Source organism: Callorhinchus milii, unplaced genomic scaffold (assembly GCF_018977255.1).
Source record: "Callorhinchus milii isolate IMCB2004 unplaced genomic scaffold, IMCB_Cmil_1.0 Scaffold4, whole genome shotgun sequence".
Lineage (NCBI taxonomy): Eukaryota > Metazoa > Chordata > Chondrichthyes > Chimaeriformes > Callorhinchidae > Callorhinchus > Callorhinchus milii.
Window position 1 is genome coordinate 15,188,384 of NW_024704745.1, and position 15,368 is coordinate 15,203,751.

The 15,368-nt window shown below is 41.1% G+C and overlaps 1 protein-coding gene across 1 annotated transcript; it reads left to right on the forward strand.

Moving 5' to 3' along the window:
• Nucleotides 1-8,491: 8,491 nt before the first annotated feature.
• LOC121848859 (uncharacterized protein C13orf42) lies at nt 8,492-13,949 on the forward strand. Its single transcript, XM_042334047.1, has 3 exons — nt 8,492-8,911; nt 12,964-13,111; nt 13,714-13,949. Exons 1-3 carry the CDS (start codon nt 8,492-8,494, stop codon nt 13,947-13,949), a joined length of 804 nt encoding a protein of 267 aa, XP_042189981.1.
• Nucleotides 13,950-15,368: the final 1,419 nt, after the last annotated feature.

A 15,368-nucleotide genomic window follows, 5' to 3' on the forward strand; every position in this document is an offset into this window, starting at 1 on the left:
GCACAACGTAATAAAAGCTCCACTCACCCCTGGGGCAGAGTCCATCCCTTGTTTATGCGTTTTACCCACAATCACCCCCCCCTACCACCAGCCCACCATCACCCCCCCCCTCACCACCAGCCCACCATCCCCCCCCCCCTCACCACCAGCCACCATCACCCCCCCTCACCACCAGCCCACCATCACCCCCCCCCCCTCACCACCAGCCCACCATCACCCCCCCCCCCACCACCAGCCCACCATCACCCCCCCCCTCACCACCAGCCCACCATCACCCCCCCCTCACCACCAGCCCACCATCACCCCCCCCTCACCACCAGCCCACCATCACCCCCCCCACCACCAGCCACCATCACCCCCCCCCCTCACCACCAGCCCACCATCACCCCCCCCCACCACCAGCCCACCATCACCCCCCCCCTCACCACCAGCCCACCATCACCCCCCCCCCACCACCAGCCCACCATCACCCCCCCCCCCACCACCAGCCCACCATCACCCCCCCCCACCACCAGCCCACCATCACCCCCCCCCCTCACCACCAGCCCACCATCACCCCCCCCCTCACCACCAGCCACCATCACCCCCCCCCTCACCACCAGCCCACCATCACCCCCCCCCCACCACCAGCCCACCATCACCCCCCCCTCACCACCAGCCCACCATCACCCCCCCCCTCACCACCAGCCCACCATCACCCCCCCCCACCACCAGCCCACCATCACCCCCCCCTCACCACCAGCCCACCATCACCCCCCCCTCACACCAGCCCACCATCACCCCCCCCCACCACCAGCCCACCATCACCCCCCCCCCCCCCCCCCCCCCCCCTCACCACCAGCCCACCATCACCCCCCCCTCACCACCAGCCCACCATCACCCCCCCCCCTCACCACCAGCCCACCATCACCCCCCCCCTCACCACCAGCCCACCATCACCCCCCACCACCCCTCCCCCCCTCACCACCAGCCCACCATCACCCCCCCCCCCTCACCACCAGCCCACCATCACCCCCTCCCCCCCCCACCACCAGCCCACCATCACCCCCCCCCCTCCCCTCCCGGGCCAGTGCCCCGCCAACACTGCGCAGTGCCCTGAGCCGGACTCATACGGCTCTGGGTCTTAGCCTGGTTTACCTGGGCTGGGGGCTGGGGCGCTGGGGGTTGGGGGGCTGTGGTTGGGGGCTGTGGGGGTTGGGGGCGCTGGGGGGTTGGGGGCTGTGGTTGGGGGTTGGGGGCTGTGGTTGGGGGCTGGGGGATGGGGTTGGGGGCTGTGGTTGGGGGGTTGGGGGCTGTGGTTGGGGGCTGTGGTTGGGGGGGTTGGGGCTGTGGGGGCTGTGGTTGGGGGGCTGGGGGGTTGGGGGCTGTGGTTGGGGGCAGGGCTGGGGCGCTGGGGGTTGGGGGGCAATCTGCTGAAAAAATATATATCCTCGGCTAATCACAATTTACAAAGGACAGACAGCAGAGAAAATTCAAGCAAATCATATATATATATATATATTTGCACACACACATATGTGTGTGTAAATATGTTGTGAAATGCATGAATTGGTGCAAGAAAGATTTCTCATGTTTTGCAGTAGAGTTTATCCCTTTCCAAACACCACAAAGCGCTTCCCAAGTACTTATTGTCAGTAAACAAAGATTATTTTTTTTTTAAAAAAGGCGAACACCACAGACATTTAAATGCCCATCAAAAGCCCATCATCAGCCACAAAGTGAACCACAAATTAATTGTGTTTTTTTTGGGGGGGGGTGGGGGGGGGGTGTTGTTGTTGGACAGGCCACTTGCATTTCATATTTCTATTTCTCGGCATCTATTGGTGTATGTGTACACCACATCTAAAGCAATCGGATGCACCTAGATTTTGAAAGGGAGAGCAATTTTTCAAGCAGCTTGAAAATGTTAAGTGCTTATGAAACAGAAATTCCCTTGTCATAGCAAATCCTGCCACAGAGACTTCACCTTGTCCTGTCGTCCGAGCAAATGATTCCAACAAGACCAAGACCATAAAAAATACCCCACTGACTTGTTGCAAGAGTATATCTGAACAATGAAGAATTTAGCCTAAAATTATATATGTATCACAATCATAGCTATAATTATATCATACATTCAGAAAATGCTAAAATTACCCTTTCATCCTGATTTATCTAACACCAGCAAACATAAGTTAAATAATGTGACACTTGACCATAGGTAAAAATATTTAAGTGGTAAGGTTTAAGTTTTTTAAAAAAAGCAATGTACAAAGCAAAGTTTGAATAGTAAGAAGTTTGAAAAGTAAGAAACTACAGTATAACTTTTTTTAATAAAAAATACAGAAAAATAGAATGCAACAGTAAACAGCAGAACTAAATAAGCAGAAATAAAATCACCTTGTCCCCAACTCTGCAAACTAACCTGCAGTACAATTTGGGCTGTTTCTGTATCATTGTGACCTAGTATATCATATGGCTTTGTAAAACAGCTCCAATAAAATACAACATACATTTATAGAATCAACTTTCACATCAAGAGGAGGTTTCAAAACACTTGAGAAAGTTGGATGTGCAGGGTGTATACTTAGGCTTGGCAGGTAAGACTATTTTAGCTGCAAGTTGAAGATCTTGCAGATTTTGGAAAATTCTTAAACTTAGTCTTACATTTGGAAATTAGTTTTTCACTGTTTTTAAAAGAAATTGTCTTAATAATTGTAATAAGTAATAATATCTGGATTTGGTAGCGTGCTTTTCACATCACGTGAAAGCCCCAAAGAGCTTCACAGGAAATATTGTAAATTGCAGTAATGGTAAATGTGGCTGCCAATTTTTGTGCCACAAACAGCGATGAAGTGGATGACCAATTTTATTTGGTGCCTTGTTGGCCAAATTAACAACAACAATTTGCCCTTACATAGTGGCCTTCACATAGGATAACATCTCGGAGTATTTACAGGGATGGGGCTGCCCAGCAAGCTAGAGGGGTGGGGAGGTTTCCATTGAGCAAGACCATTAGAAAATATAGGTGGAACACTCAACCTCAAACCTAAGGGCAAAGATAAAAGTAATGACCCCGATTCTTAAAATATATAAAAATAAGGAAAAGAGAGGCTATTCTTAGTTTGCAACTATCTCCTTCTTGGATCCGTCATTGCTTATAATGCATGCAGGACCAAATGAAAACACTCTCTCACAACCAAAAAATACAACAGCTTCACAAATTTCATTCCTATACATAAACTTTGAATAAAACAATGCAAAGATTTAAGGCAAAGAGACATGATGAAAAATAAAATCTTAACACAGTTCACTATAAGCATGTAAATGAATCAGTCACATGCACATAAATTAAATCGGAATCTGCACATTTTGTTACATTTAGCTTGTTTGTAGACATTTCTGGAGAGAAACGTATTTTTATTAATCTACTTACCATCAGCAACTAAGTACTGTACACTCCTCTTCAACCTCCTTTATTTTTTAGCCATCTATTAGCACTGGTGTTGGGTAAAAAATAGGATTTTATTCTGGATGAAGGAGGACTTGGACTGCCTGAGAACCATTGCAAAGCCCATGATAGATGCCAGTCTTTATTCTGCCAAACAAGCCTTCATTGTTCGACATCAGAGCTGCTGCGAGGAGGTCAATAGGATCACTGGCAGCAGCAGAAAAGCAATTAGATTGCAAAATAAATGCACATGTCTTTAATCTAGTGACAGTAATGAATGAAAAGATTCACAGTTAACCATGTATTAGTTTCACTTTGTGTTCAAATCCTCCCCGTTTACAAATACACATCATGTTGTCGATTATCGTGTAAATGATCCTGTGAATTTGAATGCACTTTTATTCTGTTTATATCAACAGTTTCTGCTGGTCCTCTGCATTGCTGGCTACTTGCCACTACATCCCCTCCTTGAGCCAATAGGTGATAGACTTCTCCATGAGTAGTATTGATTATTTCCCGTTAACTACCGAATCAGAAGGCATAAACAATATGGAACGATTCTACCTTTCCCTTCCAATAATGGAATAGGTTTTATATGCCACACTTTATTTAATAGCCATACTAAGAAATGAATAAATCTGCCAAGAGAACAAAGTATTCAAGTATTGGGGAGCCTTGCAATATGAAGTGTTAGGGAAATCCAATATCTGAGATATCAGATTACTCAGAAAACAAGAACAACAATTTGCATTTACAGTATATGGAACCTTTCAAGGAAAATAGCATCTCAGAGAGTGACAGGTTTAATTCAGAGCAAGGGAAATAGGGGAAGTGACCATAGGCAAAGTCAAAGAGGTAGGTCTTCAGGCAGGATTTAAAGATAAGAGGCAAGGTGCAATTGAAGGAATCTTTTGGGAAATTGGATGGGTAGGCCAGCCTAACCTTGTCTGAAATTGTTACTGTGCTGCTATATTTGGAAGTCTTTCCTCAGAGGATCCACGAAAAAAATCCTGAAACCTGCACCTATAATTTATAATTTTAACACAATTTCTCTCCTGATTTATTCATAGTTTAGAAGAAGCTACGATAGTAAATGTTATGTAAACAGAAAAAAAGTCTCCAGAAGGAGAACACAAAGTGCCCTCATGCAGTCTTGACTACATCGAATCAGAGACGCATATCATCTGTTGGAGTGCTGGAATGTCATTACTTAAATATAGGGAGCCTTCAAATAAACATACACTCTATCGGGTTTCAACCCTTAACCTCCACTGTTGACAGAATCTAACTGCTGCATAGTGGGGGACATGGGCACAAGCAACCAGGACATTGTATAATGCAGTTATTTCCCATCTTAAAACAAGGTAGCAAAATGAAACAGAAGGGCTTTGAGCATTCTTCACTGTATTGTGGTACATCAAGAGGAAGGCATGATGAATTTAATCAACTCACCTGACTTTGAAAACTGAGAGGCTCAGTAAGTTTACCAATAATGTCTTTATAGGCAAGTGCGTCTCATTTTGTTCAGGTTGGTAAATTTACTAACCTTGTATTGTGAGACTGAAAGAAAGAGAAAGACATACAGAGAGACATGGTCAGACAGACAATGAGAGCATTAAAGGAAGTCAGAGACATAAAATCTAAACTTCTTTTAACTTGCCACTAAAATGAATTCTGTAAGAGCTTATTTTTATGTGTATAAAACGGGAATGATTTAAAATTGTAGTAAAGTTCTCCCCCCTACCTGCCTCCCCCAAATACTCTTCCAATATCTGCCCGTGAATTTGATTTGAGGGTGCCATAGATTTTAGAAAATGCAGTACTATTCCTGTCATATGTGAGGGTACAGTGACCGAGTAAAATGGAAAATTATCAAAGTTCTTCCATTGTGGTGGTAATCTCTCACAAATACTAATCTCTTATGAAACAAAATGCATCATGAAAAAAACAAGGAAAAGTGGGTCGTAAAAAATATTCATCACTGTTCATTTTCTTCAATTGGACTGATTTTGTTTCACATAAAGATGTTATTTATAGACAGCTATTGCAGGGTTTGGGAGAGATGATTCCCAGCCTATTTCAAGCTCAAACCAGATATAATTCTGTCTAGCTGACTGACAAGAGGATAGGATACAATGATATCTGTGAGAAACAAAGGCATGTACACTGAGGAGAGAGTTGGTTACATGTCAAAATAGATTCTGGAGTGAATCTAGAGGGCTGAAATTCCATTTGCCCTACATCAGTAAGAAACCACATAAAAATAAAATGTGGATGTTGTTCCAACAACAAGAGCAATTTGCATTTAATAGCATCTCCACATAGGAAAACATAGAGAAACAAACAGAATTCCTCCAATTTGGAGGAGCGTGAAGGTAGAAGGGAGATGGCTGAAGGCAGAGAGAAAGTGTTTTTTCCTTTTCCTTTACAATTAAGTCTCAGCCAACTATGACCTAAAAATCCTGATGTGAAAGTTGCACAGATTTATATAGAATGTTACAGCAAGGAAACACGCCTTTTAACCCAATTTGTCTGTGCTGATCTTTAGACACCACATGAGCCTCCAAGCCACCCTATTCCCTCTCCCGTACCCCTTTATTTCCTTCTTTCTTTATGTATCATATTCCCACTTAATTGCACTCAATAAGAACTTCCAGAAGTAAGTTCCACATTCTTACCACTCTCAGTAAAGAAGTTCCTCATTAACTCCCTTTTTAAATCTGCTACTGGGTAGCTTATATTGAAGTCTCTTTGTTTTCAACTTGCATATAAGTGGAGATAGCTTATCAACATCCACATCAGCAAATCCTTTCTTAACTGTAAACACCTCTATCAGGTCCTCTCTCAATCATTCTCAACTCTCGACAGAAAAACTACAATCTGTCCAATTTTTCTTGATAGATCTTTCACTCATGTGTGGTAATATCCTAGTAAATGTACCCTGCATATTCTCCAATGCTACAATATCCTTCCTTTAGCATGGTGACCAGGAACTACACACTGTTTTATATAAATTTAACTCTCTTCCCTGTGTTTGGAACTATTTCTCTGGTCAAAGGTTTAAACCCACCAGCTTCTGACTCAGACACAAGAGTAATAAAAACTGAACGAAACTGACACTTGACAATTTAATAAATTTTACATACTGGCTGAAATGGACTGAATGATCAGTTTTGGAGTAGGGGCCTCATAAAAGCCTTGACAGGGGGGAAAGCACTTCTGTCTTCCACAGAGCCACCTTACAAAAGATTGAACTCATCCAGATTGATAAAATTAGCCAGGAATATGTTGCAACAGTTTTGAGGAATAGCAGAGAGAGAGAGACGAGAAGATAGTTATTAGAGTTGTAAACACATGGTGTTTATTATACTATAATAGTATAACCTGAGGCACATCTCCTTACTCCATATGCCTCACTTTCCGGGAGCATTAATCCCTTAAAAAAAATTACTCAATCATCAACTGTTGGTGGGACATAGCTGTGCGTAACTGGCTGCTGCATTTCACCTACAAAATATAGTCAATTCACTTTACAGTATATTCTATGAAGCACTTTGAGACACCTCGAAGATGTGATAAGGTTCTATATCAAATGCAAGGATTATTATTATTATTATTATTGACACCATAGGCACCTTAAGAGGAAAGGCAAACTAACTCACATCATATTGATACAGCACCAGTGAAGGTAATGACCTTGGATACCCTTGCTCAAACAATTAACACTTATTTCTCCTTAACGCACCAATTTAGATAAGATATCTTAAGTTATATAATCAATGCAACTCATGAAATTTTGAGCCCATTATCATTTAGCAATTTGGGAATATTTCACAAGCCTACCAATCTTCTTCCCGCTTTGCTTCAAAATGAGTTGGCTCACTTTAAATTAGGAAGGTATCAGTCAGTGGGGTTGTGCAGGCATTTGAGGTGGTTCCTTTCAGAAACAGATTGGCAAAAACAAGGCCGGTAACTGTATCCAATCTCATTCATGATTTAACAGTACCTGAGCCCTTTGGAAACTTTAACCCTGAAGTTTTGCATCTAAAGAAACAGCCCTCACTTGCCATTTTATTTCACAATAAGTGTAAAGCATACATTGGTGAGATTGTCTACAAGCAAGAAACTCCTAGCACCTGGCTTATTAGAAAACAAAGTGATTGATATACCACAGAGTGTTTCTTTTCGCCGACTGGACCACAGGGACCCTTAAACACTGAAACAGAAGTTGCTGGGAATACTCAGCAGGTCAGGCAGCATCTATGGAGAAAGGAAAGTGAGTCAACCTTTTGGGTCCACGGCCCTTCATCAGAACGCAAACATTACCTACACAACATTATCTTTTTGACTGTTTTTTCCCAATTAATTTAATTTCTGACTTAATGGTCCTCGATTTGGTTAATTGATCATAGCTTTTGTCTAAATGGACAGACAGGTTGATAGACACTCGAGTCAAATACTCGTGTAACAGCCGGGACAGGATATCGGATTGCGGCTCTGAGCTTGTGTTACCGCAGAGTAAAGTGTCCCAGCCTTCATGGACATCTCAGCAATATTGTGAACAGAGGCGCTTATGAAATACCCCCCTGCAAAGTGTTTGGGAGTGGAGAACTACAGTTAAAAATAATGGTTTGCTTTCCGTGCTGCCTTGTATCAGCTTCTGATCATTTGTGAGTTGATAATCTGTGGACAACCTTTCAGCACCTCGGGCAGCGCCGACTCTCCAATCAGAATCACAACTATTGTTCAAACAAATGGGGGTCGAGAGATTGGCTGAGAAATCGAATGAATGAATGATTGTGTTCAATTTAAAACTCGCCCAGGATGAGATTTCCCCCAAACAAGCCGCCTCTCCCCCCTCCTCCCTCCCTCCCTCCTCCCAGCCCAACTTTACTGCGTTGAATATGCCATTCTGAAAAGGTGTACATACCAGCCATTTAGCGCCTGATAGCGTTAAAGTAGACCTGTCGGGTGTATTTCAAGAGGCACCCGTTAAAATGTTGGATGATTCTCTGATGGTCAACAGCTTGATTCAACGGGAAAACATTATTCCGCAGAATCATGCTGAAGAAGTTGAACTCCTTGTTTCGTCCACACAGTGAGAGAGAACTGAGCGAATCTGGTGGAGAAGAACGATGGAAAAGGAAAGAGTCTGGTGTAAGGCTAGTGCGCAGCACCTCTCTCTATCTGATTGGGGAAAACGACCACAAATCTAGTAGCTCCCTGAAAAGGAGCAAGAGCTCAGTAAGCATTGAAACCGCTGTCTACAACTTTAAGGAAGAGGACCGAGCCTGGATGCTTTCCAGGACACAAGACTGTCTGCAATATCTTCAGGAACTGATCGTTCTGCGCCAACAATACAGGTACATCAATAATCTAAACCACCTGAAACCTTCAGCTAATAAATCACAACCGCCCCCCGTTCCCGCAAAGTCTTCTAAACCAGGGAAGAAACAAGTATCTCCCAAGGACTCCTCAAAAGTAAGTGTTTAACATTTCTTTTCACTTCTACAACTTTGCAAGAATTATTGAAAATCACCTCAGCAGTTTAGATGTAATTGAGGGTAATAATAATTCAATGCGCATTTCAACAATTTGAAGAGAGGGATTTTCGTTTGCTATGTTTTGCATGCACATGAGAAGATAATAATAATGAAGATAATAATAATAATCAGATTTGGTTTAGCACCTTTCAAGTCAAGAGAATGTCCCAAAGCACTTAATAGGATTTAGTGTGGTGTGACTGTGAGTGATTGAGGCAGCCAATTTGCACACAGCAGTATCCCACAAACAGCCTTGAATTTTATTTGAGGCATTGTTGGGAGAAACTCCCTTCTCTTTTCCAATAGTGTCATGGGATCTTTAACATCCATCTGAACAGGCAGGATCTTAGTTTAAAGTATCATCTGAAGGACAGCACCTCTAACAATGCACTACCTCTCGCCCCCCCTCCCCCCCAACCCATATTGCACTGGAGTGTTATCTTAGACTATGTGAGTTCAAGTCCCAGTACAGAATTTGAGCCTAAAACCTACAGTACTACCACTGAACCAGGCTATCACACATGTAGATGGTGTCAGTATGTGACAAACAATTACAAAATTAGTATAATATCCAGAAGTAAAGTTCAGAGAATAGATTTTGTTTAAAATGCTATAGAAATCTAGTCTGCCAAAACCAATAAATACTTTGATTTAAATGAATTAGGATTAACTCTCCCCAAGGAAACTTTTTTAATAAGGTGTTGGTATCGCTTTTGTCCAATTTTTGTCTAATTTTTTAATTTTGTCAGTAATTTTGTCGGTAATTTTTTAATTTTGTTCGTATCCACTTCAAATGAGTTTGTTTTCTTGATCTTTTTCGACAATAACTCTCTTCGGAAGTAACAACACTGTTGTCATCGGCTCTGGATTTAAAGTTTTCCCACCCAATTAGGTCTTTATCACACGTAATAATAGACCTGTATCTTTGTTTGCCAAGGGGAATGGAATAATCATAGAAAGTCTCTTTGTGTTTATTTGCCTTGTCTCCATATTCCCCATAATGTAAGATCTTATACATTCTTGTGGAATGACCCAGTCTCCATCTTTACTTTCCCAAATTAGACTCTAATCCTACACATCCAGCTTCTTTAATCTGGTCCATTTAGGAAAACCATTAGTCTGCTTTTGGTCCAGTAGTCAGGCTAGTATCAGAAGTTATGGATACCAGCTTGTTCCATAATTATTTCTTCAACCATTTCCACAGTAAATGGCTACATCATCAATCCTTCCTGGAATACAACTGATCTGAGTTCAGATGCTCACATCATTCCCAGCGGAACAGCATATGTGTTGTATTCTTGTGGTATATTTTCTTCTGTCTCATTGTGTATGGTGTTGATAATTGAGGTAGTGAGTGGGCACGTTGTGGTATTAAGGGTGTAACTGGTTTTGGGAAAAAACGCAACTGCGGATAAGCCGACTTCATCCACCTGTGTGTGCATCAAGGCTATACTGATATGTACAGTAATACCTGTCAATGCTCCTGTTATTAGGATCCCTACCATAAGTGTATGGGCCACATGACTGGCAGTACCTTAATTTCTTTTTTCTTCCGGAGTTGATAATCACTTACTGTGAGGATACAGAAACTTCTTTTCCTTTGATAGTTATTACAACTGTTTTAGAGTTCAGTACTAGTACAATCTGAGTCGACAGAGAGAATTTAATTTTCAAGGGCCTTTAGGTTCCATTTCTTTTCGCACAACCCAATCCCCCTCTTGGAATTCACATTGGGCCTTTGATTCATTCGTCCCATGATCTGCAATCCATTGTTGCAGAGTCTCCTGATAGATCCTCCTTTATTGTGCATTGCATTGTGTCATGTTTTGTGATACGGGTGTTGTCATGTGTCTCCCATGAAAGAGATAAGATGGTGTGTGTCTTGTTTCTAGCAAAGGTCTGTCATTAAGTCTTATCACCACCCAGGATAATCTTTCATTCTGTCTATTATTAATTCCCAGGCAGGCTTTTCTTCATGTTGTCTTAATCAATCCATTAACCCTTTCCACGTTTCCAGAGCTTTCTGGCTGATAAGGTACATATAAATTTTGTTTGATCCCCAGTAGTTTGGCCACTGCATATCATTTGCAGTAAAATGAGTTCCTCTATCGGTATCAAGAACAGTCATTATTTCCCATTGTGGTATGACCTTTTCCAGCAAGATTTTTTGCACATTTTTTGATATTGCCATTATGCTATCAAATTCTCTTAAAATTCATTCCTATTGTTGTTCAGGTATGACTGTATTTTCTAATTGATTTTCTCTCCTATCTTTTTCGACACTAAAGATTTGCACAAACTGTCGGCAGATCCGTATAAAAAGTCCATTCCTAGGATGATTTGTTCTTTCTGGTTATCATGTCTTTCTTTGTATCTGTCTAATAGATTTCTCAAAACCTCATCCTCCTCGTCAGTCTCTATATCTGTCTTAGAATAGTAATCTGATTCTTCCCCGTCATTGCATAGTATCACTAATCTCTGTTGAAGCGGCGCCTCAGTGTCAGGATTAGGCTGTGGACGTCCCTTGCCTTTCTCACTAAAGTTTCCAAGTCTAAATTTTAATTTATGCTTGAGGTCAACCTAAATTCTGTAAATACTTCTGTTAAGCGATATGACAAGTGAACTACACAGCACAAGAGGAGGGTTATTACGATAATAAGAGCCTCCAAAAAGACATTTAATTCTTAACTCCCCTTATTTTGTTTGAGGCACGGCCACGTTGGGCACCAAAATGTCACAGTGTCTTACTCTTATTTATGATTTCTTGAGTTTATACTTGCGATCAGTTCTCTGTCCCTTCCGCCTTACTATTTTCGATTGGCCAACTTCCAATGGGTTGAGGGGAATCATGACTCATTGAACAAATTTCTCTTGCATAACAATTATTTTAATCGAATGCAATATTCTTTTTATCATCCAGCAATAAATATGTCTGTATATGCAACTGTTAAACCATGGAAAAATTCTGATGGCTTTCAACAATTATCCCTGGCAGATGAACCTAACCCACTACTAGTTCCTATTCAGATGGAAACCCTGAATAATAGTCTAACTCTAAAAGAGTCTGCATTGATCAGCACAAACCTTGGAACCATTCCTCCTAGGTCTGCCCGAACTACATCCAGTTCCTTGATCTTTCCTTTTTTTTCAATGCATCAGTATTGAGTCATAGATCTTGTGTTTTTTTTTATTAGAATTAATATAATCATCAATATTTTTCTACAGTACTCATGTGACCATTGTGTTTTTTGTTGGATTTCAATACCACATGCTTATTGCATTAGTATTGTTGTATAATCAGTTGTTTACTGTTGCTATCTCACTATTTTATTTTTCACTTAAACATATCAAGGTATTGTAATCTTGTTAAAAGTGTTTTTTCTCTAAGTGAGTCATTAGTTTAGTTAGTTAGCTCTTTCATTGCTGCTTGGTTTTGGGTTTCCCTGACAAACATAAATTTAGAAAAGTACCACCTGGCATGGTCTTTAACTTAAAATGCTTATTGTTTGCTTAGACCTTAAGTTTGCCAAAATGCAAAGGAATAAAGTATCAGGAGCAGAGTTTTAATCTGACTCTCAATTCACTTTACAGTATATTCTGTGAAGTGCTTTGAGACGTCTCGAAGACATGATAAGGCACTATATCAAATGCAAGGATTATTATATGCTGCTAAGGTCACAGTTCAATGTCCAACAAAAAAGGGTTCCTGCTAGTGAAAAATTGCCTCTTTCTTTTGAAACTTCTTTTAAATAGAGTTTTTCTCAGTGACAACTGCACTAATGGCAGACAGAAACTATTTATGTTTCAGCCATCTTTGCTACATCAAATTTGCCACTTTTTCTACACAAAGGCTTGCATCTTATGAGTTCTTCAGTAGACTCGATCATTCTGGTTGGTTAACTGCATTCATTTTCTGCCTAAAGTCAATACTCTTATTAAATATAATGTTTCTTGTTTCGTCTGGATAAATCAATGCTTTTATTTTAACAGAAAACTAAAGAGAAATCTAGTTCCGTGCCATTATCTAAGGAAGCGGAGACGTTGGAATATTTGGATTCAGTCATTGCAGATTTTGATCAAGATAATAAATGCAAAGTGCCCATTACAGAATACATGAATGTTGATGTAGATTTTGATGGTGAGTTTAATATTCAAGTACAAATCATATTTTTTTCCTAGCAGAAAGTGAGAAAGAAGTTATTGTTGTTCTTTTACTATTAAAATACTGGAAGTCATTATTTTTTATGGAAACATAAATCTTTTCTACAGCAGCAGCATTAGGTCCACTGTATCGGTTCTATTGTATGTGATAGCAATAGGAAGCATACCATAATAGTGAACTCTGGATATTGTGGTTGTTAGCAATGAAGTCCTTCTATTCCAGTTTAATAATGTATCAGTTCACTAAGCAATGGCAGCAATAGATAGGATGTGAATTTATGACTGTTTCTCCACATATAAAATCTTTGGTCACACATGGGCTGCTAGGAGAGGTGTAAAGGCTAGGCTCTTCTTCACAAGGAAATACATTCTTTAGGGGAGTTGCTTGAAGCATACATTGCATGCCTCCTTGCAACTGTTGATAAAGCAACATTAATAGCTGCTTGGATGCAGATTGTTTGTTCACTATCTCACCTGAGCAATTTGGGAGGTAGTCAAAGAGCATAGAAAATAATTTTAAAAAATTGTTAATTTGATTCTATGAATTCACAAATATAAACTTTTTGTCTTCATGTTAAGTTGCTGTCAGTACCAGTGAACACAGTTTGCATTCCAACTGGCAACTTAAATCACCAAGAAGATATTCCATGGATGTGGCGCATTCAGAAAAGATCGAGAAGTCTCGTCGAAACAGCGATGGTGTAAGAATGAGTTTTAAGAGATTAGAGCGACACCCCATTTACCTGCCCAAAGTGGTTGAAAGTCCATTTCACACACTAAGGTTCAAGCCAATACGCAAAGATGATCTGGTTTAGCTAATCCTGGATTGTCCACAAAATTTGGGAATACTGCTGAGAATATATTTTAACTATTCAAACTTTGTAAAGTTGAAAAATCTATAACAAATCGCATATTTCTTCAATTTACAATCAATTTTGTCAAATAGCATTTTTGGCATTTTGCAAAACATTTTGCAGGTTTTTTTTACCATTTTTATTTTGCTTCTTTCCAATTTTTACTTCCTTTTGAGAGGATGAGTGGATTTACCCATCCTTTCTTCAATCCACACAATGCACATTCACTGCAGGAAAGCTTGGAAAAAGGTGGAATTTCATCTTTAGTCTGATGGGTTCAGATTGTGCCTCCTGCTGCACAAAGACCAATGCTGAAAATTCAGTGACTGTCCAGCTGCTGCTCGTATCTTTAAAATCTAGTTTTCTCTCTAAATTTGGTTGTTTAATTGCTTGGCACCAACAATGTAATAGTATTTGTGACCACATCACTCATATTTGATGATATGATGGCCTGTTTCTGTACTTGTAGACATTGTATATGTGAAGCAATGTGGTCCCACTATTGAAAAGCATGGACTCAGCTGGTGGATGTAGCTGACTGAGGGCAAAATATGTCCAACATTGGTTATCTTTTTTGATTGCATCTGTGAGTTACTATGTTGGGCTGCTGTCATAGGTGGATCCACTGATTAATCCCGGTGTGAGCACTGTGGCCTGTAAAGTATGGCTGCATGTGTTGAACAAATAAATACATTTACAATCAAATAAATGTGTGAGGCAGTTTGGACTCCAACTGATGATTATAGAACCAAGCCACCACAAGCAAGCGATTATAGGACCAAGCCACCAGCGAATGACTCTGAGTACAATTTAAAGAAATGTCTTTTCACTTCGAATTGTTATGGTTACATTGTTTAAACATGTGGGTTTCCATTGCTTTACAAGAGAGAAAGCTGATTAAAACACAGCATTGGTGCTATACAACAACTTGCATCTATAGCGCCCTTCATGTGGGGTATCATCTCAGAGTGCTTGATAGTGGCAGAGTCTGACCCCGAGCGAGAGAGAGAGGGGGAGGTGACCGTAAGCACAATCAAAAAGGAAGGTCTGTAGGTGGGATTTGAAAGTGGGGAGGGGGCAAGGCAGAGGGATTGAGTTCCAGAGCTTTGGGGCGTAGTGGCTGAAAGCACGGCCGCCAATGGTGGTGCAAGGGACAAACTGGAGGCCAGAGCTGGCCAAGCAGAGGCAGCATGTGATGGAGTGGGGGGTAGGCAAATCGGATAGGTAGGAAGGTGCGAAGGGAATGAAGGGATTTTAAAACGAGTGAGAGGATCTTGAAGTCGATCCATTTGGTAATTGGAAGCCAGTGAAGCCTGGCAAGGACTGGTGGTGATGGGGGTACGGAGTTTTGAGCGGGTTAGTATCTGAACGGAGGAGGTC

Coding starts and splice junctions, on each gene's coding strand:
- LOC121848859 (XM_042334047.1), top strand. CDS start 8,492: ATGCTGAAGAAGTTGAACTCCTTGTTTCGTCCACACAGTGAGAGAGAA. Junction 8,912..12,963: donor CTCCCAAGGACTCCTCAAAA/GTAAGTGTTTAA, acceptor TTATTTTAACAG/AAAACTAAAGAGAAATCTAG. Junction 13,112..13,713: donor TGTTGATGTAGATTTTGATG/GTGAGTTTAATA, acceptor CTTCATGTTAAG/TTGCTGTCAGTACCAGTGAA.